Source organism: Phasianus colchicus, chromosome Z, assembly GCF_987193195.1.
Source record: "Phasianus colchicus chromosome Z, bPhaCol1.hap1.1, whole genome shotgun sequence".
Taxonomy (NCBI): Eukaryota; Metazoa; Chordata; class Aves; order Galliformes; family Phasianidae; genus Phasianus; species Phasianus colchicus.
Genome location: NC_143476.1, coordinates 24,734,130 through 24,755,125, shown reverse-complemented (window position 1 = coordinate 24,755,125; position 20,996 = coordinate 24,734,130). Strand labels below are relative to the sequence as shown.

The 20,996-nt window shown below is 42.6% G+C and overlaps 1 protein-coding gene across 7 annotated transcripts in view; it reads left to right on the top strand.

Moving 5' to 3' along the window:
- PSD3 (pleckstrin and Sec7 domain containing 3) overlaps nt 1-19,290 on the top strand; it is a 104,737-nt gene extending 85,447 nt beyond the window's left edge. For all 7 annotated transcript variants that reach the window (XM_031607737.2, XM_090132142.1, XM_090132139.1 and 4 more), the window contains 5 exons: nt 1,670-1,740; nt 7,862-8,019; nt 8,906-9,050; nt 12,503-12,646; nt 18,973-19,290. In XM_031607737.2, coding sequence (XP_031463597.2) covers nt 1,670-1,740; nt 7,862-8,019; nt 8,906-9,050; nt 12,503-12,646; nt 18,973-19,185 — 731 coding nt within the window. In that variant the 3' untranslated portion in view covers nt 19,186-19,290. The remainder of the gene's footprint in view (nt 1-1,669; nt 1,741-7,861; nt 8,020-8,905; nt 9,051-12,502; nt 12,647-18,972) is intronic.
- The last annotated feature ends 1,706 nt before the right edge of the window (nt 19,291-20,996 follow it).

Sequence of the window (20,996 nt, the reverse complement as noted above, 5' to 3'; positions counted from 1 at the left end):
TTTCAACCTGGAAGCTAGTACAGCTGAATTCAAGTGGTGGTGATATAATCAGTCTGACCTCATTCTTTGTGATGAGTGGATGTTTTGAGTAGGTTCTTCTTTATTAAATTTCTGTTTATTTAACCTTAATAAATAATTGTAGATGGTTGCCATGATTAATTTGTTTAATTACAAATATTCAGAATCACTCTTTATTCAGCTCATTGAATGTTGGCATTTTTGAGATAATCCTTTAATGAGTAAAAGCCAGTTGTAGAGAGGAGGTCCTGGGAAATTACAGGCCTGTAAGCCTTATCCTTGGACCTGAAAATATCACAGAACAGATCTAGAAGCTGTGTTAAGGCACATGCAAGATGAACAGGTGGGCAGTGAGGCCCTGGCACAGCTACCCAGAGAAGCTGTGGTGCCCCATCCCTGGACACGATCAAGGCCAGGTTGGATGGGGACCTGGGCAGCTGAGCTGCTGGGGGGCAGTCCTGCCCACAGCATGGGGTTGGGGCTGGGTGGGCTTTAAGGTCCCTTCCAAACCAAGCTATTCTGTGATATAGTTTTATGAAAATGTGAGAAATCTCCCTAACCAGGATGCTTGCAGCAGCACCTTCTGTCTTTAAAATTATCCTAGCACACTTGGATATTCACTTGTAATTCAGTAGAGCTTAATTTACGTAGAGATTTTTAAAGTGAAATTCTGTTTGTTGCATAATACAAGTAGGAATAATGCCCACTATTTGAGATGCAAGTGATTAACTTCTGGAGCAAGTGACTAATAACTTTTTCACTGCCACTTGGTCAGATCAGAATGGGATGCTTCTTTGAGGGTGATGCTTTAGTCATGTACAAACTTAATTTGCAGTATATATTATGTATACAAGTGGATGTTGGTCACTGGTGTGTACTTGGTGGAGAGTGAACGTCGATGCATGGTTCTGGTCTCTGTCTCTGTGACACATGCCTTCTTTCCCTGTACCACAGCTGAATTTCAGACTGGACTTTCATATTTTATCTCCCTGCAACTCTCTCTTTTTTTTTTCCTCTCATTCTTGTTCCTAGGGATTTGTGGGTTGGATGTGTTGCTTTTGTGATGCTCTTCAGTGTTACTTTAGGATTCTAGAGAGGTGATTTTTGATTTGGCTCCTCTCTGCTTCCCCTTTGGCTTCCACAACAACTGTGGAAAGAAGGGATGGAATGAAGCAGGCATCTGACCACTCAGTGCCCACTTGGGTGAACAGCAGTTGCAAAAAGGAAGGATGCTCTTGGGAGGCAGTGCTTTTTGGGCAATGTCACACTGATTCTCAGCAGTGGCTGCGACCTGTTTTGACATGGAGAAAGGGTGTTTCCTACTAAAAACATCACTGTACAGAGCTCAGACCTAACAGTACAGGGGCAGTGTCAGTGCCAGAGCAGAAAGACCAGATCTCTCTGGCCTGCTTTCTGCATTGCTCCTGTTCCCTTCTGATCCAGTCCAGTGCTGTCTTCAGGGTTGTTTTATTACTCTACCTCACAGCAGGTATTTTCAGGCACTGTGCAGGCACTGTGCTGAGTTGCATTGTCCTTTGAAAAGAAGAGTACAAAGGAGGTGTAACACGGGACTAATCTAACTCTTCTGTTGCCTAGACAAAGTGTAAAAATGGATCTGAGTTAAATGGGTTTTCATTTGTTTTCTTTGCAGCTCCCTGGGGAAAGCGAGGCTGGAAAACCTTTTATGCTGTGCTGAAGGGAACAGTCTTGTACTTGCAGAAGGTAGGAGAAATCACTATCTTTTGGAAACTTATTAAAGGGAGATAAAGCAGCAGGCATCCTCTCCACTCTCATGACCCATCTCCAGGTTCCTTTCTCTCTGACCAGCAGTGTATCTGCTCTCTTTGTGCCTCACCCTGTTTACACACACACTGAGATGTGAATTCTTTCATTATCATGCTCCTCCATTCCTCAGTTTCAAATTCAGTCTAGTTGTCACTATCCAGATGTGCACCCTGTCAATTCCAGTTTATGCCATCACTGTCACTCATGGCTGACAAAATAGCTGGCTTCACAAGCAAAGACAGCATCATCTCTCTGTGTCTTGCACAGATTCCTCTGGTCTGCTTTTAACACTGCAGTTGATATGTATGACTTCACCTCCCATAAGGCTGTCCTCTTTCCAGTCTTTTCATAGTATACTTTTCTGCAGTGACTGCAAGAGCAGCTGCAAAACAGTCTAACAGCAGCTTGATCTTGGTAGGAATCTGCAGCTTATGCTCCATAGCAGAATTGGAGGATACCATTTTTTTTCCAAAGCAGGATAGAAACACTTATTTCTAAAAAAATTTTACTCTCTGCCAGCAAGAAGTCTAAAAAAAACGTCAGCTCAAATTCTTCAAGTCTTTTGGCGCAAGCTTGATTGTAATACAGCTTTAACTATAAGCTTTTTTAAACTAAAACTTCTCTTGGAAAGTGAGATGGAATATATGAGCAAGAACTGAGAGAATCAAATTTTGTCAGTTTGTAGATTTGAAGCCTTTGTGTCTCCTGCCATAAGTGTAATGTTCTTGGTATAGGTGATTTCTGTCCAGGTTGCTCTGCATTGTAGAAATATGCTCTACTGAAAGTGTTTCTGCATTTCCACTGTGTTTTGCAGCTGAGTGCAAGTGCATACTGTTATTTCCTCCTTCTTTGTTCTGGGTTTCTGGAGTTATCGTTTTCTTCAGAGGCAGCATGGTATATGGTCTTCAAGAAAAATGAGAATGGCTTGGATCCATTTCTTACAGCACAGGGCTTATGAGGTGGCTGGTCTGTGCTCAGTTCCTGTTTGACAGGGCTGAAGTGCCGAAGCAGACAAAAAATCTGGAGGCAGGAGAAAAGGTTTGAAAGTATGTTACATGCTCCAAAGCCAGTTTGAGAGACTAGAAGCAAGTGTCCTGAACTGCAGCTAAGCCTTCCCTCTGGTTCTTTTCCTGGTAGCAGCTTCAGATTTTATTAAAATGGTCTATATGGCAGGCTTGCATTTTCACTTTCTTGAGTGAATTGCAGTCAGCTGCTTTGATTTCTGAAATGAGTCATGTTTAGCATTTATCTGAAAAGTCTGGATGGTTCCCTAAGAAGTAAGAAGGTTCCTGTCCATAGCATATGAATTAATTTTTTATTTGATCCTTGAGGGAAATTTAATAAGCTTTCAAGGGGAAGAAGTGGAGGTGCTATCTGTTTTAGAGTCTTAATTGAAAACTTCTGTAAGTGTCACTGTAATATTAGTTAAAAACACTTAGACAAAATTTACAGATGCTGATGTATCATGCAGATTTTCTGCAGAAGGTTGCTCTCCCCACTGTCACCCTCCATCTCTTGGTAAGCGTGAGAGTGATTTCACATCTGGCTAACTTTTGCAGAACAAATACATTGGTGGAGTTCTTGTTCTTATTTGTTTTTCAGTTGTGTATCTTGCATTTGTCATGGCACTTGAATTCAGTGATTACAAGATGGTTATTCTGCAAAGTAGTGCTCTCCCACATAGCCCTGAATCCGCTTTCACTGAAGCTGAAGCAAGTGACAAGCTAGACTTTTAATTCAGCGCTAGAAAGGTTGACAGAGAGGTCTGATGGGAAGTGACTCACTCCCTGAGTGATAGGGCAGCTGCAAGCCTCCCGAGGGTGCCTGTGACCCCTGCTCAGCAGCAGTGCTTCATGCAGCAGCAGTGAAACATCCTCTGATTTCTCTTCAGCTCCAGAAGGTCCAGCAGGGCTTTGCTCCAGCCCTGAAATAAACCTTGCATTGTTAGGAACATGCTATTGAGGAAGTTGGTAATGGTAGGGTTTTAAAATGTATGGCTCGACCAAGTTTAGAGGTAGTAAGTGTTGATGAATTGTTGCTTCCTTCTGCAATATACTGGGAGACAGAAATTTCATCCCAATTTCATAAAGTTGAGGAGGATTTTAGAGCAGCTTGATTTCTGTGTAGAAATGAAGAACTGCGGTAGTAGTTATGGGCACGGGATTTCCTTCTCTCTGTTTCCCTTTTCTCCTAATTATGCAGTGCTGCAGGGCAGGATGCATACCCATATGCATTTACAAGATTTCCCTCTGTCTCTCATTATCTGTATATTTGTGGAGGAAAAAGCTGTGATGATAGTTTCATTGCACCGAGTGCTATTCAAGCAGAGGAGAGAGAAATCTCACTGTTCTAGGTACTGTATGCCCACAAATAAATGTACAGGCCTATGCACTGTTGCTTTCTGTGCTCATCTGTAACTCAGCTGTTCCCTCAAGACATTATTCTAATATAAACATTAATAGTTTGTAACAGCTGTGATTCTCCCAGTGGGTAGCGTGATCCCAATTCTCTTCCCATTCTGTTTGCATAGCGGACTAATTCTTCTTAGTTTGCTGTCAAAGTCTATAGAGTGGTTCCTAAACGGCGGTCATTTGAGATTTACAGGGAAGTTTATCTGGGCAATCTTGTCTCTGTGCCCATTTTTTATTTTTTATTTTTTGTTTCATTGGAACAGCTCCAGTGCTAATTACTGTGCTGCATATTGTTTTATTTTTTAATGAGTGATTTGAGAGAGAGAGAGTTTCTGAATTAGCAAGCACAGAGGCCACTGGAGGGGCTTGGTGGAAGCATTCACAATTAGCCAACTAAACATGCCTGCACAATATTATATGAAATTAGAGGTTTGACATGTTTCGGCTGTTGGCCCTGACTCTGGACATCCTCAGGCCAAGTCTAATTTCCTGCCCTCTGTTTATAGCAAGAGGAAATTGCAGAGTAGGATCTTGACAGAATGTCTCTTCGTTAGACAGACATGGGATGTGATGTGTGTACAGAAAAGAGGCTTATAAGGAGAGGAGAAAAGGCTGCCCTCACTTCCTTGATAGAAATTGCATATGAGCAGGCAGCGCAGGACATGGGCCTTGTGTTTTGATTCTGCTCTGAGGTTTGCAAAATCTTCACTCTTTGATGTGATACTTTATAATCTTGTGGGATTTCAGGTATTTTTATGTAGTTATTCTCAAGTATGTTTCCTTTGTCAAAATTTACAAAAAAAATAAAAAAATAAAAATAAAAGGGAAAGGCTATAAGAGTATGAAGTGATCGGACACAAAATTTTCTGAAAGGATTTTGCATCCATTATGTGAGTTGACCAGAGGTACCTTGGCTGATAAAAAGCTGATTGCTGTAGTTGGGTCTATCAGAAATGGATGCAGGAATGTGTGTCCATGTAGAAACTGGGTCACCAGAGTGTAGAAAAGTCATTTGTTAGGAGTCTGAGAAAGATGAATTCAGCATGTAATTACTTTGTATGCAGCATTCACAGCAGACTTCAGTTGGTATTGAGGTCACATTTCCTTTCTGGTTCCTTATGTATTTCTTGCCACTGACTTGGTCTAACTTTAGTGAGCTGCCTTTCATTGCTGTTCCACCTCCACACTGATGCTCGCACACGTGCTGTCCTTGGTGGCATATGAAATATGGATGTTCCTTTGCCCCTAGCATTGCTTGCCAGTTAAGAAGAGTTGAATGCCTTAAAGGAAGAATTCTGACAGCACATTCATGTCCCTTCAGTTTTCTCTTAGCCTGGTCAACTACTGGTAGACATTGGTGGTATGCTGATGACTGCTTTTGGAGAAGCTGGTAGGGACCCATCTGTCAAGGTAGAGTGCAACCAGCTGATCCAGTGGAATTAGCAAGGATTATAATGAAAACTCTCTGTCAGTAAGGAGGGGCTCTGAGTCAGTACCACTTCTGGGACTGCCCAAATATGGAGTTGTTCTGGAACAGATTTAGACACCAGAGTAAGTTGTGACCATTGGATACATCTTACAGAAAGCTGAGAGGAACCAAGCATGGTGGTAGCTGGCACTGTCTCAAGGCATAATTTGAGGAAAACCAGAATATCATTCTTCTGAGGTCTAAGTTCATTTCCTGGCCTTGATTTTTTTTCTCATTCCCTGGATAGTGGAGCCAGTCATTTCCTCCAGAGCAACCATCAAAGAAATCAACTTTTCTACCTTTGAAGGTGGAGGCTCGCTTCCTTCATCAAGATAGAACTGGGCAAGATGTTAGCCAGCCTTCTCTAGTTCTTGCCCTTTAGCTAGACACCTTCACAAATTTGCCTTGAAGAAGGGGTAGAGAGTGTCCTGAGTGGGAGTAGGCAGAGTACCTCATGACAGGAAAGTCTATCCAGTGCTTGCTGGGACTTGGCAGGACCTATAGCCAGGAGAGCAAAGAAGCATTTGCCTTAGCTCGCTGTCAGTCATTGCAGACTCCTTATGTCACAGGTGATTAGGCTGAAGGCTACCTTTGGACATCAGTGCAGCAGTTCTCTGCCTTTCTGATTGTTCTGCCACAGCTCTGTGGTGGGTTTTGTGCTCTTGCCTTGACACAGTTGGAGCTGTTGATTGTGATGATATTGCTGCTTAGCTGCTGCTTCTTCCCTGCCTTACTGGTGAAGTGTCTAACCAGCAGCAGGTTCTGGGCCTACTGCTGCTGGACTAGCCTGGAAGCTGGCAGAGTAGTGGGAATTTTTGCCCTCCCTTCTGAGAAATGGTGGTCACCATAGGTGGTAACCTGTCTTTCCCTGAAACTCATCCTGGGGAGCCCCAGACAAACCCAGCCTCACTGATGAGAGCACAGATGACCTCAGCCGTTGAAGCTCCTGTCTTATACCAGCAGATAAACCATGTGAATTAATTCACTAATTCAAAAGGTGCATCTTAAGCAGCTTTTCTCCAAGAGAAATACCTTGCTGGCTGTTTAAGCTAATGCTGTCCCTTCTGTATGATTTGCGTCCTGTACTCTGTTGTCCACTAAACACCATCTCATAACTCTTATGTTCAAGTGAAGGGATCAATAGTTATGATACCTGCAGGGAATTACTCTTCTGTTTTGCGGCCATCATACTAGCTCCCTTAATGGATGCTTCAGGTGACACTGATTTCTGGTGAAGTCATAGTCATTTCAAAGGAAAGATGTAGAATCAGTTGCTGAGTGCTTTCTTTGAGTAACTTTGTACAAGACTGCTGGTGATTAACTTTTCCTTAAGAAGTTTCTGGCTTTTCTTATATTCAGAAAGCCATTTGTAGTGGAGTGTGCTTTAAATTGAACTTCTGGCAACGCAATTATTGTGCACTTGCCCACTTCCTGTTGCTCAGGAGATCAAACGCTGCTCCCAGCAGACAACTGCAACGCAGAGAAGTTTGACTCACTGTTTTTATTATTTGCTGGTAGTGGTACCATGTTGCAAACCTGAACAATCCTGTGCTTGCCATTTGCAGACCATGCTCGGAGAAGGTATTCCCTCCTATGGGTCATACAGCTCTATGCTTCCAAAGAGATTGTGTAATGCGGTGTAACTAGAAGCTGCTCCGGTAACCCCAGGGATTCTTTTTTTTTTTTTTTTTTTTTTTTTTCCTTTAATAAAAACTAAAGATAGATATAGATTGAAGAAAATATGCAAAGGAACTGTGTGATGGCGCTGGATCCTTAAGGCTGTTAGTGTGTTGACAGACTAGCCATTGCTAGGTTTTCTCTCTAGCATCGTAGCAAAAGAGAGATTTAAAGAATGTTGCTGTATTTGCTTTGTGGAGATTGGTAGGGTGACTTCTACACTGTTAAGGACAAGTAGAGCTGTGGAAATTGAGAACTTCAGCAGGAGGAGTAAGTAGTTGAGTAGAGGAGGTGGAAAGCTGGCTGTGAAGGATTCTTGAAGTGAGGACAAATAGTCCACTGCTGATTTGGAATTACTTCTCTTCGTTTCAAAGAGACTACATACTTTAATAATGCTTTTCATCACTTTCATCACTATGCAACAAGGTTTTTCTTTAGATTAAGGAAAAAGGAGTAGCACATGGAGAAATAAGATGTCATTTTTCTTTGCTAATTTCTGTAGGATGAGTACAAGCCAGAAAAGGCTTTGTCGGAGGAAGATCTGAAGAATGCAGTTAGTGTGCATCATGCACTGGCATCCAAGGCAACAGACTATGAGAAGAAACCCAATGTCCTCAAGCTTAAAACAGCAGATTGGAGTGTCCTGCTTTTTCAAGCCCAGTAAGTGCTCTCTTCTGATTTGTGCCAATAGTTGAGGGAAGAAGGCAGTTCTAAAGGAGGGTTAAATTCATGCCTGGACAGGTTAAAGCAGAGGCTTAAAAGGTTCAATCTGTTTATATGATTAGAAATAAGATTAAGTAGTGATATGATTAGAGTGCACAAGTAGTTCATGAGAAAGAAATATCAGATTTTAAGAGGCTTTTTAATCTAGCTGAGAAAGGCATAACAAGATGCAGCAGCTGGAAGCTGAAGCTGCAGGAAATTCAATTTGGAAACAGGGCACAAACTTTGAAGAGTCAGAGTGATTAATCATTTTAACAGATGACCGAAGGCAGTCTTGCATTCTGTCTCCTGATGTCATCAGGACTTAGCCGGATATCTTTCTAGAAGATACACTTCGCTTAGAAACAAAGTTAGTACTTAATACAAGAATAATTTGATTAAGCTCTTCAGGCTGTGACATGCAGACAGAACAGATGACCTTCTTTTGGTTTCTGGCATTGAAAACTGATGCACAGGTTTTTTGCATTAGCCCTTATCTACCGAGATCCACATGGAACCTCCTAGAGATGGTAGGAGATCAGGCTGCAGAACAGATGAGATTTTTAGACAAATGTCTGAATCAGGGTGTTGGCTGGCTCTGTTTCTTGTTGCACTTGGTTTGGAATAGGAAAAGATGCTTGCTAGGGTGAGTTATGGACTTACTCATGAGCTAACCTGTGAATGAGGCATCTGAAACTAACTGCTCTCAAAAGCCAGAAGACTCAGCAGACTCTAAAACTTCTTCAACCCTTCTTACTCTCACTTTGAAAGTGCCAGTGGAAGGGTGGGAAAGAGGGAGAGGAGGCTGAGTCAACAAGTGCTTGATATGTGTTTTTTCCCCCAGGAGCCAAGAAGAAATGCAGACCTGGATCAACAAGATTAACTGTGTGGCAGCTGTCTTCTCTGCACCACCATTTCCAGCAGCAATTGGTTCCCAGAAGAAGTTCAGTCGCCCACCCCTGCCAGCCACCACAACAAAGCTATCTCAGGTGAGTTGTTGTCTAGAGGGTTGGTAATGGAGATTGTTCTTGACTGGTGGGGGTCTGGAAAGTGGTCCGTAACATTGTTTTGCTCCTGTCAACACTAGTATTTCTAGGAAAAATAGAACATCTGCTAGGAAGGTACATCTGTTTGTTTCCTGAGTCAAGATTCTAAGTAGAGAGAAAGAAGAATTAAGTTGGCCCAAAGAGGACATTGGAAAAGCTTTTTGCTCCCCAGTCCAAAGAGAAAATCAGAAAACACTACTGAGTGCTGCTCCTTATTCCCTTTGTCTAGGCATAGAGGGACAGTTTGAGATATGGTGCTATCTAGAGCCTTTCGACAAGCAGGGGAAGTCGTGGTTCAAACATGACCTGTGGTGTCTATGACTCGTCATAGTTGTTTGAATCCCTATGTCTGGAGACAGTCAAGGTCAGGCAGGACAGGGCTCTGAGCAACCTGATCAACCTGCAGATATCCTTGTTCTTTGCAGAAGAGTTGGACTAGGTGACCTCTAAAAGTCCTTCCCAACTCAAACAATTCTATGATTCTCTGAGGGAACATACTTGAATATAATTCCTTTATATTTCTCATGAAAAGAAAGAGTCACTAGTGTTACCAGTACGAGATATAGGATTTTCATCCCATGAATATAGAGGACATTTCAAATACCATCAAACTAGTGTTATTTTTATGAATGTGTTTATTACCACTGATTTCAAAGGAAATAAACATATTCCTGATTATTTGGATTATTGGGATGGTAAAGGGTAAAAGCTGATTCATCAAGCAAGTATCAATTTTATTTCTCCTCTAGTACTTTTCTGGAGGTCCTTATCAGCTGAGGAAATTCTTTTTACATGTTTGTTAACTGTTACATGAACATTCTTGGTCTTCCCATATGATTATATAAGCTTTTACCTTCTGCAACAGCCTGTGTCGGGGAGTTTCACAGCTCTGATACTTCTTGCGTGAACAAACATCTCCTTTCAACCTGGCTGTGCCTGATGCTTGCACCTGTAGCACCTGCACTTTGATATGATACATGCCTGCAATTTCTCTTGCATTGGCAGGAACCTGCTACTGATTGCACTGATCAGGAGGCAGAAGGGAGAGATCCCAATTGTTGGTATATAATTTTATGAGTAAGCTGCTATAACTTTTTAAGTCATCTCCTCATGCTGGATTGCTTCTTAAATGCATTTTTTGCCATCTTCATAGCCTAGCAACACTCCCTAGAAACCATTATCTCATAATCTGCATTTCTCTAAGGGTTTTTTTTTTTTTTTAATGTCGCCCCTGCTTTTTCCTGCTCTGTGGCAGTAGCCTTTCTTCTTACGATGTGGTGACCGACTTTCCATCTTCTATTCTGGGTTAAAGTTTAAATCATGTCTCATACAGGATAATAATAACTTGTCCTTTTGCTCATGCATACTTTTTTATATATACTATCTGGGGTTTCAATAATTTTCCCCCAGACACACAGAAAAAGCATTTTTACTCATTGTTCTGTGTGATTGTTCCATTTAGCACATTGTTTCCCAGTCTCACTGTTTCTATTTAATCTGGAAAGAGATAAAATAGAACACAGCCCTGTGGTTTGTGTCTTGAAGAAAAGGAGGCATAAAAAGTGGAATAAGATAAGCTGTTTTTGCTAACGGCAGAAGAATGTTAAGTGTTCAAAGCAGATAAATTCAAAGACAAGCAGAAGCATGTCTGCTTTTATCTGTCAGTGTGGAAAAGCTGCCAGCGGGCTGCTTCTTATTTGGCAGACACAAAAATATGAATTGTCAAATCCCTCTGGTTGCTGTTTAGGATTCTGTGGGCTGAATCATGATGCACAGTACTTCTTCAAGGGGCCTCTTCCTGGTCAGGCAGAAGATGCAGTGGGAATGTAACATGGCTGAGGGAGGGAGGATGGACATGATAATTTCCATGCAATCATTGTATTAAGTTTGCTTTTAATTCTGATCTCAGTTAGCCTGGAGGGATGTGACAAAACTGCGTATAAAGGAACACCAGTGTAGAAAGGATTTGGTAACTTTGTTTTCCTTTTTTTCTGGAGGTGTGAATATGTACACAAATACACCAAAGGGCTGCTACCCTGGAAATTACAATTGCCAAATTAAGAGCTTCTCGAAGACCTCCTGTTATCAGAGTAGAGAACCCGCTGCAATGGGATGTCCCTGAGACCAGCAATTTAGCAGAAAGTGTGTTTAGACACTTATGGAAAGAACAGTGGATTCATGATAGTTCCTAGTAGCAACAACAATTTCTGGAAGCCATTAGGGATCAGTTTGAGCCCACCCATGTATAAGTGAAGGCAAATTATCCCACTTATTTTCTTCTGCAGTCCTCTCGGAAAATAAAAAAGTGAAACACAAGATTAGCTGGGGCTCGGCTATCATTCTATGTAGAAGTTTTTCCCCTTTCTGCTCTTTTCTGCAGCTCAAATTATGTGAGCTGAAAGTCTTAGTCCTTGGTGTTACTCAGTGCATTGCATATATGTCTGAGATAGGCTTGAAGCTGCAGGCTGTGCATCCACACCACTAGGACACTATTGGCAGCAGTCCTCTCTTCTGAGGCTAGGTAAGTGTCTGGTAACTGAGCTAGGTGTTACCTGCTGTTATGACTGACTATATCATTAAGGTCTGCACAGTAGTATCTATATTTTGGATTTACCTAAATCAAACATAGTTTTAAATCCAAGCATATAGATGTCCAGAAGGCCATGCAGCAGGAGCTGGAAACCTTCTGAGCTGAGGGAAGGTTAGCTGACAGATGGACTGGAGGAAGTGAGTGGGCCTGGGATTATGATAAAGGAAATTAGAAAGGAGAGGGTAGCAGCTCCTCACTCTTTCCAACTGCACAGTGGGATAAGCGCTAGTAGCAGCTTAGCAAAATGAGATAACTTTTTAGGAGATGGGAGCCCCTCTTCTTCTGGATGCATTGCATTGTTCTGACAAATGGAAGCCACAGACTGGAGAGCATTTGGTAGTGTGAAAATGTAAGGAAGGCTCTGATTCCATGTCCTTTCTGTCCTGGAAAAAAACTGCCTAAATATTGCAAAGACCTGAGGCAGGGTCTTTGCTTTTCTCATTTTGCCCTTGGTCTGACTCCATGTAACAGCCTTAATTAATTTGCCAAAAAATGTATTAGAGCAGAAGTGTCATGTTGTCAGTAACGCTCTACAGCAAGCTGCTTCCGTTGCTCTCAGCAAGGCAAGGGATGACAAGTTTGCTATCCTTCCCAGTGGCATCTGCTCACTGCTGAGTTTTTCTGCAAAGTTGGCCACTTTACTTGGATGCCTTTGAGAATGCTGTTGGGGACAGAGCTTTGGGAAAACAGGTCTGATCAATCTAATTAAGATTAGTTAAGATAGAGCAAAAGTTCTCTTTTTACTTTCCTTTACTTATTGAATATTTTAGATTCTATAATTTATGTGACTAATGTGTTTCTGAAGGATGAACAGCTGAAATCCCATGAAGCTAAGCTGAAGCAGATCTCCACTGAACTTGCTGAACATCGCTCCTATCCTCCTGACAAGAAGCTCAAAGGCAAGGAAGTAGATGATTACAAACTGAAGGACCACTATCTGGAATTTGAGGTATGGATGGGAAACTTTATTGTTTCTACTTTTTGTGTATGGATGAGGTGGTTTTATACTTCTGATATAATCCTGTATTTCTTCAATTTTCACCTTATTCCAGTAAGGATGATGTTCTTTCTCAACAAAAAAGTCACAACAATCCCAGAAGTCTGGATGTAGGTCCTTCTTTTGATAAAGACTTCCTGTGACCTTGGCTGTGGGCTTAGCTCCTTATCTGTAAAATGGAAAAATGTGACCCTTTTTGCCTCTCTTATCTTTCTGAAAACATGACGAGCTTTTTAGGCAGGAGCTGTCTCATGTTGCAAAGCCATGTGTTGTCCAGAGTGATGAGACTTTACTGTAGCACTGCGTTGGTGTCATTGCATATGGTGAGTTTGAGATATTTTGTTCAAGGAGTGTGGCTGGCCAGTTTGCTTTTCTACATCCCACATATCTGAAATGATCTGACCAACAATCAAATGAGGAAGTGGCTGATAAGCAAAGGGTACACAGTGATGTGAACAAGAGAGACTTCATCATCAATAAAAGAGAACTAAAGCAGTCATCTCACACATAGCATATAATTAAGGAAGTGCTCATACAACAACATTATAAGGAAAGCTTTCATACCATTCTTGGGCAAGCAGAAGGAGTTAGAGGTCTGTGCTGTTGCAGGGCTACAATCTCATTGAGACTGCAGAGATTCAATAGGGTAGTTCAGACAATGGGAATGCTGCCATGAATGGATACAGGCTTTTTAGGAAGGACAAGTACAATGAAAATAATCTTTTATGTGATTTTGCTGCTCACTCACACTCAGCTTTGCTGAGAGTTTGTGGATCAGTATTAGCATATGGAGCAAGACAGGCATTGTGTTGTCTGTCTGATAAGCCACTTTCAAAGATCTGCAAGAAGAGTTGTGCTTGCAGGCCTTGGTCCTCCTGCAGAATTTTGACCACCTTATTACCACATAAGAGACAGCACAGCAGGGCGGGCACAAGCAATCCAGGAGGTTTCTGGAGTGCATCAGCAAAAACTTCCTAATGCGATGATCAAGCAGCGGACAAGGGAGACACTTCTCTGGACCTTTTGTCTGAACAAAAAAGAACTCAGGCACATGAAGGTTGCGGACAACCATGGCAGCAAGTTGCTATGAGATGTGGACTTCATGATCCTGTAAGAAGTCAAAGCAAAGAATAAGATCACAGCTGTGCACTTCAAGCCCATTCAATGAACTGCTTGAAAGAATCCTATGGGATACGGCCCTTAGGGGAAGAGTGCTCCAGGAAAACTGGTCAGTTTTTAAATATCACCTCTTCCAAGCTCAGAAGTGGTCCACACTTAAAAGCAAGAAACCAAAGGTAGCAGAGGCCTTTGTGAATGAAGAAGCTGCTCCTGCAAATGAAGTACGCGGAAGTGGAAACGGTAGTAATAGAAATATAGAGATACTGATCAAATATCAAGTTTGTGTTGTTGGTTTTAAGGAAGCCAAAACCTGTGTGGAGTTGAATTTGGAAAAATGTAGTAAGGTCAAGAAGAAAGGTTTCTATAGGCACCTTAGCAGCAGAACAGCCAGGGAACATATGGGTCCTAGCTGGAGCCTATAATGGAGCAGCAGACCTGGTCACAGAGGACAGAGAGAGGCCAAAGTAGTCAATATCTTCTTTGTCTAGATCTCTACTGGTAAGACCAACCTTCACTCATTGCAAGTCCCTGAGCCTAGTGAATAAGTCTGGAGCAAGGACCCGAGTGAGTAAATCTGGAGCAAGGCAGATTTACCTAGTTAGGAAGCGATATAAACTGGATAGCACACAAGTCCATGGAATCTGATGAGATTCACCCATGAGTGGAGTTCTCAGGAAGATGAATGATGTAATTGGGAGGCCATTCTCAATTACCTCTGAAAAATCATGGTGACTAGGAGAGGTTCCTGAGGACTGGAGAAAAGTCGATGTCATTCCTATTTCAAGAAGAGCAAGGAGGAAGGCCCAAGAGACTATGGGCTGGCCTGATTCTTCTCCATCCAGGAGAGGCTGGTAGAGTACATTCTCCAGGATAGCCCTTCCAAAAGGACTGAAGACAAGAAAGTAATCAGTTTTTGTTAATGAGGGAGAAATCATGCCTAATCACCACGATAGCCTTTTACAATTATATGTCTGGCTTGATAATTGGAGAGCAGTGGAAATGGTTCATCCCGACTTTAACACAGATGTTGATGTTACTTTCTCTAACATCCTTAGACAATCTGATAATGAGTAGACTGGGAAAGTGGGCAGTGAAGTGGCTTGGAAGCTGATGGTCAAACAGTTGTGATCAGTGTTGAACACATCACTCAGTTGTGCACACTCAAGCCACACACTTTCCCTATATGGGAGTGTTTTGCAACTTGGGAGGGCAAAAGGTAGCTTGGGTTGGGACTCTTGACTCAAGGTTTATTTTCTATTGATTCTAGCAGCATGATGAGTATTGATGATGATACACTACTAGGCTGTAGTGTATCATGATTTGTAATGACTGATGGATAAAAAGGTGGTTGTGTTGGTTTTTGTGTGTGTGTGTTTTCTGTCAATTATATTTTTGAGGAGTATATCTCAGTTACCTTTGTACAAAGGAAAACCAGTATACCACAGGAAACAAAAAATATCTTCTTCCCTAGTGAGAGCCTTGAACAGGTTCAGTCTGCACAGTTAAAAAGTGTGATCAGCACTGCAAGAATGTGTGTCTAAGCAGGCAAATGGAGGTACTGACTTCAGTTGTGTGTGCAAGATGGTGATTCAAGGTGTTTCTGTGTAATACTGTATTACCCGTGCATTTGACACAGATTTCACAGGGAGTATTGAACAATTAGTTCAACAGTTTGTAGGGAAAACAAAAATGGTGAGCTATCTGAACATGCAGAACAGGAGCTTTCCATCAGTTTTGGAATTTCCTCAGCTTTCCTTCAGAATAGAGTGTTGTCACTGTCATGCAGGAACTGGTAGCAGACCTTGCTACATGAGGTTCCTGCAAAATGGCAAGAGGCAGGTGAGAAGATATTTTATACTTGTCTCTTTCAGGCAGAGCCTGCTGGCTGACTACACCTTTCATCTCTGTACGAAGGGCTAGGCTGATACATCCCCAGAAGAATTACAGAAAGGACCTCTTAGTTCCCAAGGAAGCAATATAGTCCCATTAGGGAGGAAGAAGCCAAATTTATTTTCTTTAGGCCCTTGTAATTTTTCTTCATTCAACTGCCTCAGTTTCTGTCATTCTTATTCCTGATGTAGTTCCTGATATGGCATTTCCTTGTGAGAAGATGTGACCAAGGAGTTGATTGTTCCTTGTTCGGGGATGTGCCTTCAAGCATTTCTCCCTACCTGGTGTCTTTGCTTGTAGAAACCAAGCAAAGAGCATTTTCTCTTTTCTTGTTGTCTGAAGAAGTACTACTCCAGATTGTGATTGTTGAGTACGGCAAATATATGAGCAAGGCACCTTCTGAGTGCTGTTAGGTGAGAGGTGAAGCTAGGAATTTGATGGATGGCTGCCTTATCTCTTCTTTACATGCATTCAGGCTGCAGAGATAACCATTTTTAATTTTTGTACCTTATTTTCTTGACAGAATTTTCTAGATTTTTTTTTTTTTTAAGGAAATTTCCACCAAATTGAATACTTAGCTTCAAATGTCAGAACATTAATTGAGCAAGTTTGGAGCTGAAATCAAATGAGAAGCTTCCAGATGCATTGCTTAATTTATACAGAAACGGTAAGCACACAACATCCAGCACAAAATGGCCACTGATGAAAGTGTGAGGCAGAAACTAGTCCTTGTCCCCTAGTGGTGTTCAGCGCACCAACAATAAGCAGAATTCCATATGGCGGTAATGTCTCCCTCACCCTTGATGAATATTATGCTGATACTAGCCTTAGAGCACTTTCTTGGCTTCTTTTTTTGCAGCGATGTCCCATGCATCTTGCAATGAATCATCCATCAGCCCAGTGCATTGTCTGAATTCTGCTTGCTGTTTCTACATTTCCTTTTATATTGTATGACACATCTTATCTGCTTAATGTGTTTGTCTTTCACATTGTGGAGCTGGAGCTCCAAAAATGGAATTTATAAGAATGCCTTTTCTTAATTTACTTTTTAGGTATATTCTGCCTATTAGGTCTTGTTTATTCAGAGGACTCACTGGAAACACTATCACATTCTCTTAGTCTTTCTGCCCTCAAATAGGTATTATTACCTGAATTTTTATTACGAATTAGAAGAATTTTCACTAAATGCTTTTTCCTTAACCAGGAACATAACAGTTTGGCAACTGTTTTCAGTGAAAATGCTTACAGCCTCCTTCCCTGACCCGCAGCCCACTGAGGTCACCTTGATTATAATGCTTGCTTACAACCTTAGTAGTTTCATCAGGGTCAGGCTATTGAACAAATGCCAAAAAATGGGTTGATCAGTTCTTAACACCTCCTGCCACAGGTAATCTGCTAGAGGCCTTGCAGTGACCTTCCGTTAATCTACCTTCATTTTGTTGGTTGCCAAGGTGTTCTGTGCAGAAAGATGTCACAACAGAACAAAAGCTTGCCATTGAAAGGAGAAGCTTCACTTCAGATGAGAATCCAGAGCAAGCAGGAATGGTTAGTGGTAAAGCGAACTTCTTCCAACAAAAATGCAAATGTTTGGACAAAGAGCAGCTTTTACTGTTGTCATGAGTTGTCCTGTCAGGGGAATATGCCCTGCTGCTCTCTCATCTACTCCTTCTCAAAGTGTGACATCTTCTCAAGTGCTCAAAGGTGGCCAAGCTGGTAGAGTCTGAGCTTAAATGGGCTTTGGTTTCTGCCCCTTGGACTAAAGCCAGAAAAGCAGAACCCACTGATGGGAATGGAGGATTGCAGGAGACAGCGGTAGCCATACAGGTAGGGATTTTTGTTGTCCCTTAGTTCATTTTGCCACACACTGTATACACCTATTTCAAGCTGATGACATTACAAGTGGTGTCCCCCAAGGTCGATACTGGGGCCCATCTTGTTTAATATCTTTATTGATGCCCTAGATGAAGGGATTGAGTGTACCCTCAGTAAGTTTGCAGATGACACCAAGTTGGGAGGTGGTGTGGATCTGCCTGAGGGTAAGGAGGCCCTTCAGCGTCCCCTCCAGATAAGCTGGATCGCTGGGCTGAGGTGAATGAGATGAGATTCAACAAGGCCAAGTGCCGGGTCCTGCACTTTGGCCACAACAACCCCATGCAGCGCTACAGGCTTGGGGACGAGTGGCTGGATGATTGTGAAGAGGAAAGAGACCTGGGGGTGTTGGTTGATGCTTGGCTGAACATGAGCCAGCAGTGTGCCCAGGTGGCCAAGATGGACAATGGCATCCTGGCCTGCATTAGAAATGGTGTGGCCTGCAGGAGCAGGGAGGTGATCATCCCCCTGTACTCAGCTCTGTCCTGGTGAGGCCACACCTTGATACTGTATTTGGTTTTCAGCTCCTCACTACAAAAAAAACATTGAGGCCCTGGAGTGTGTCCAGAGAAGGGCAATGAAACTGGTGAAGGGTCTGGAGCACAAGTCTTATGAGGAGCGGCTGAGGGAGCTGGGGTTGTTCAGTCTGGAGAAGAGGAGGCTCAGGGGAGACCTCATTGCACTCTACAACTTCCTGCAGGGAGGTTGTGGTCAAGAGGGGTTTGGCCTCTTCTCCCAGGCAACAAACAGGGCGACAAACAGGACCCAAGGAAATGGCCACAAGTTGTACCAGAGGAGGTTTAGGTTAGACATAAGGAAGAACTTTTTCTCTCAGAGAGTGGTCAGGCACTGGAATGGCTGCCCAGGGAGGTGGTGGAGTCGCCGTCCCTGGCAGTGTTCAAGAGGCATTCAGATGAAGAGGTACGAGGTATGGTTTAGCAGCTTGTGGTAGCAATGATAATGGGAGAACGGTTGGACTAGATGATCTTGCAGGTTGTTTCCAATCTTGCGATTCTATAATTCTATGTTTTCTTTGAGCACACAGTGTCTCAGTATATATGAGGTGACTCAGTGTGCCTAAGGTCAAAAAGCTCCTTCTTGGTGATGTTACTCAGAAATAACCACGCATTCTAGCTCGCTGAAAGCCACCATTCAGATTGGGATTTGTATGCTGCAGAACGGAGTGTTTTCAATTGCACAGCATTTCCTTGAGTACAGCCTGATCAAAGTCCTTTTTGCGCAGTGTAATTTACATTAGCCACCATTGTTCATACCCATATTAGACTCCTTACTTTCAACATCACTTGAAACTTGAAGCCATTATGTCACCTAGATAATCTTTCAGATGTTTCTGCAGAATTTGCCGTAGACTGATTCAGCCCTTTCTTTTCATTTCCCAGAAAAATCGCTATGAGATTTACATTGGCCTCCTGAAAGAAGGGGTGAAGGAGCTGCTGAGTGGAGGAGAGAACGATGCGTCAGGACTGAAGAAATCCCACTCGAGTACGTCGCTCAATCAGGAGTCTCCAGTTAGTGCCAAGGTGAAACGCAATGTCTCAGAGAGGAAGGACTACAGGCCAGAAACACCCAGCATTAAGCAGAAGGTCACTTAGGGTGGAAATGACAACGAGGCGAACAGCCATGCAGCAAAGTACCGGTGGTCAAATTTTTTCCAGCTCAAAACCTGTCATACATAAAAATAAGTGCATCTGCCTGAATGGGGTGTTAGTGACATTTTCTATTGTATATTTTGCTGTTTCTGTGCAGATTGTGGGAGATGTCTTTGCTCCTGCTTTGCTTTGCTCTGTTATTTTATCATTTAGCAATTGAAGCATCGGGACTTTTCTGTGTTCTGTTACTAAAGGAGCTGGGAGAAGGGTAGAGCGCTGTGACGTATATTCTGTCTCTTCCCCATCTATCTCCTCCCATCGGCATGTGGCTTTCATCTCTCAAGTCACTTGTCACTTTATTTACATGGTGGGTGGGAAAAATAACTGGACAAATGCTGCAGCATTGTGAATATAAGCTGTAGCTGTGAGAAATTTGTACAAACAGGCAGCTGCAGAGGGCTGGATAGAGTCTAGGATACTGGGAACAGTGGTTTCCTGACAATGCAGAGCATGTTGGTACTGGTAATTAGGAATGGGTGCTGTAGTAAATAGCCACTGTTGCTTGTTGTTATTGAATTACCCTGGACCCACAAATGCAAAGGTCTGCAACCTGGAAATCTCTGGTAGTGCTGGGATGACAGCATTGGAATCATTTGTTTGCTTCTTTCCAAGCAAAAAGTCTTCTCCTGAGTTAGCAGGCTGGGAGGTGTCCAAACCTGTTCTATCTCTGTGGTCAGGGAGATGAGGAATTACCAAGTTGGAATGAGCTGCTGGGTTGCAGTGGTGGCTGCTGCAGATGTCAGCCATTACCAATGTGTTCTGAAAACAAAGGGCCTCTGTGTAGTTTTTAACTATACACTCTCACTCACTTAGCTGCTATATAGAGCCTTATGATACATTGTCTCCTGATGCTCCACTTTCCAGGAGTTTTCTTGTTGGTACGTGCAGATGTATGCAATTTCTGTGATAGTTACAGAGTACTTTGCCTTTTCTCTTCAGGAAAGGATTGTCCGCAGCTGTTCATTTTTCTGCTTTAGCTGATATATACAGGTGGAAGAGGCTGGGGCCAACTGGAGAATGGCACTGACCTGTTCTCATTCAGAGCCAGGGTTTGATGCAATCCTGGCTACTCTGTGCTGGAGGCTGGCACAAGGCAGCCTGACTGACACATCCTACCCTTCACCTGCCAGTTGCCAGCTCACCTTGCTGTTCCAGCACATCCTGCTTCAGGCTTTTGGAAGGAAGTAGAGGCTGGGGAGAGGCTGCCATGGGTAGAGCCTTCCATGCTTCCAAACCCTGTTTGCCCCACAGATCCTTGCAGTATTCGGCAGTCTTGAGTACAGAAACGTTGCAGAAATCATTTGTCTGCTTCCCAGCACCTCTTGCCTTATGGAAGCAAGAGCATTGGCTTGCCTGGTACTGTACACTCTGAGTTTTAATCTCTGATTTGATACTGTCTTGCTGGGTGAGCTCAAACAAGTCTCTCCCTCTTCACCTTACCCTTGCCATATACAGAATAGTATAACCATTCTGGCCCTTTTCACAGTGCATCTTGAGAGGTGAAGTTGAGGCCAGCTGAGAAATGTTGATTGCAAGTATTTTTGCTATGCCTGGCACAGGGCAGCAGTCCTGATGGATGTAATTCTTAATGTATAGAGAAATGTCAAGATCAATATAAGGACTATTTAGGAATGTGATGGTATTTTCAGCCCAAATAATGTAGGGTCACACATCAAGAAAAATTACAGTCTGATTGGATGCATACTTTGCCAGACTTCCCAAAGTGTCCAAATCAATTAGTCTAGCTTATTGAA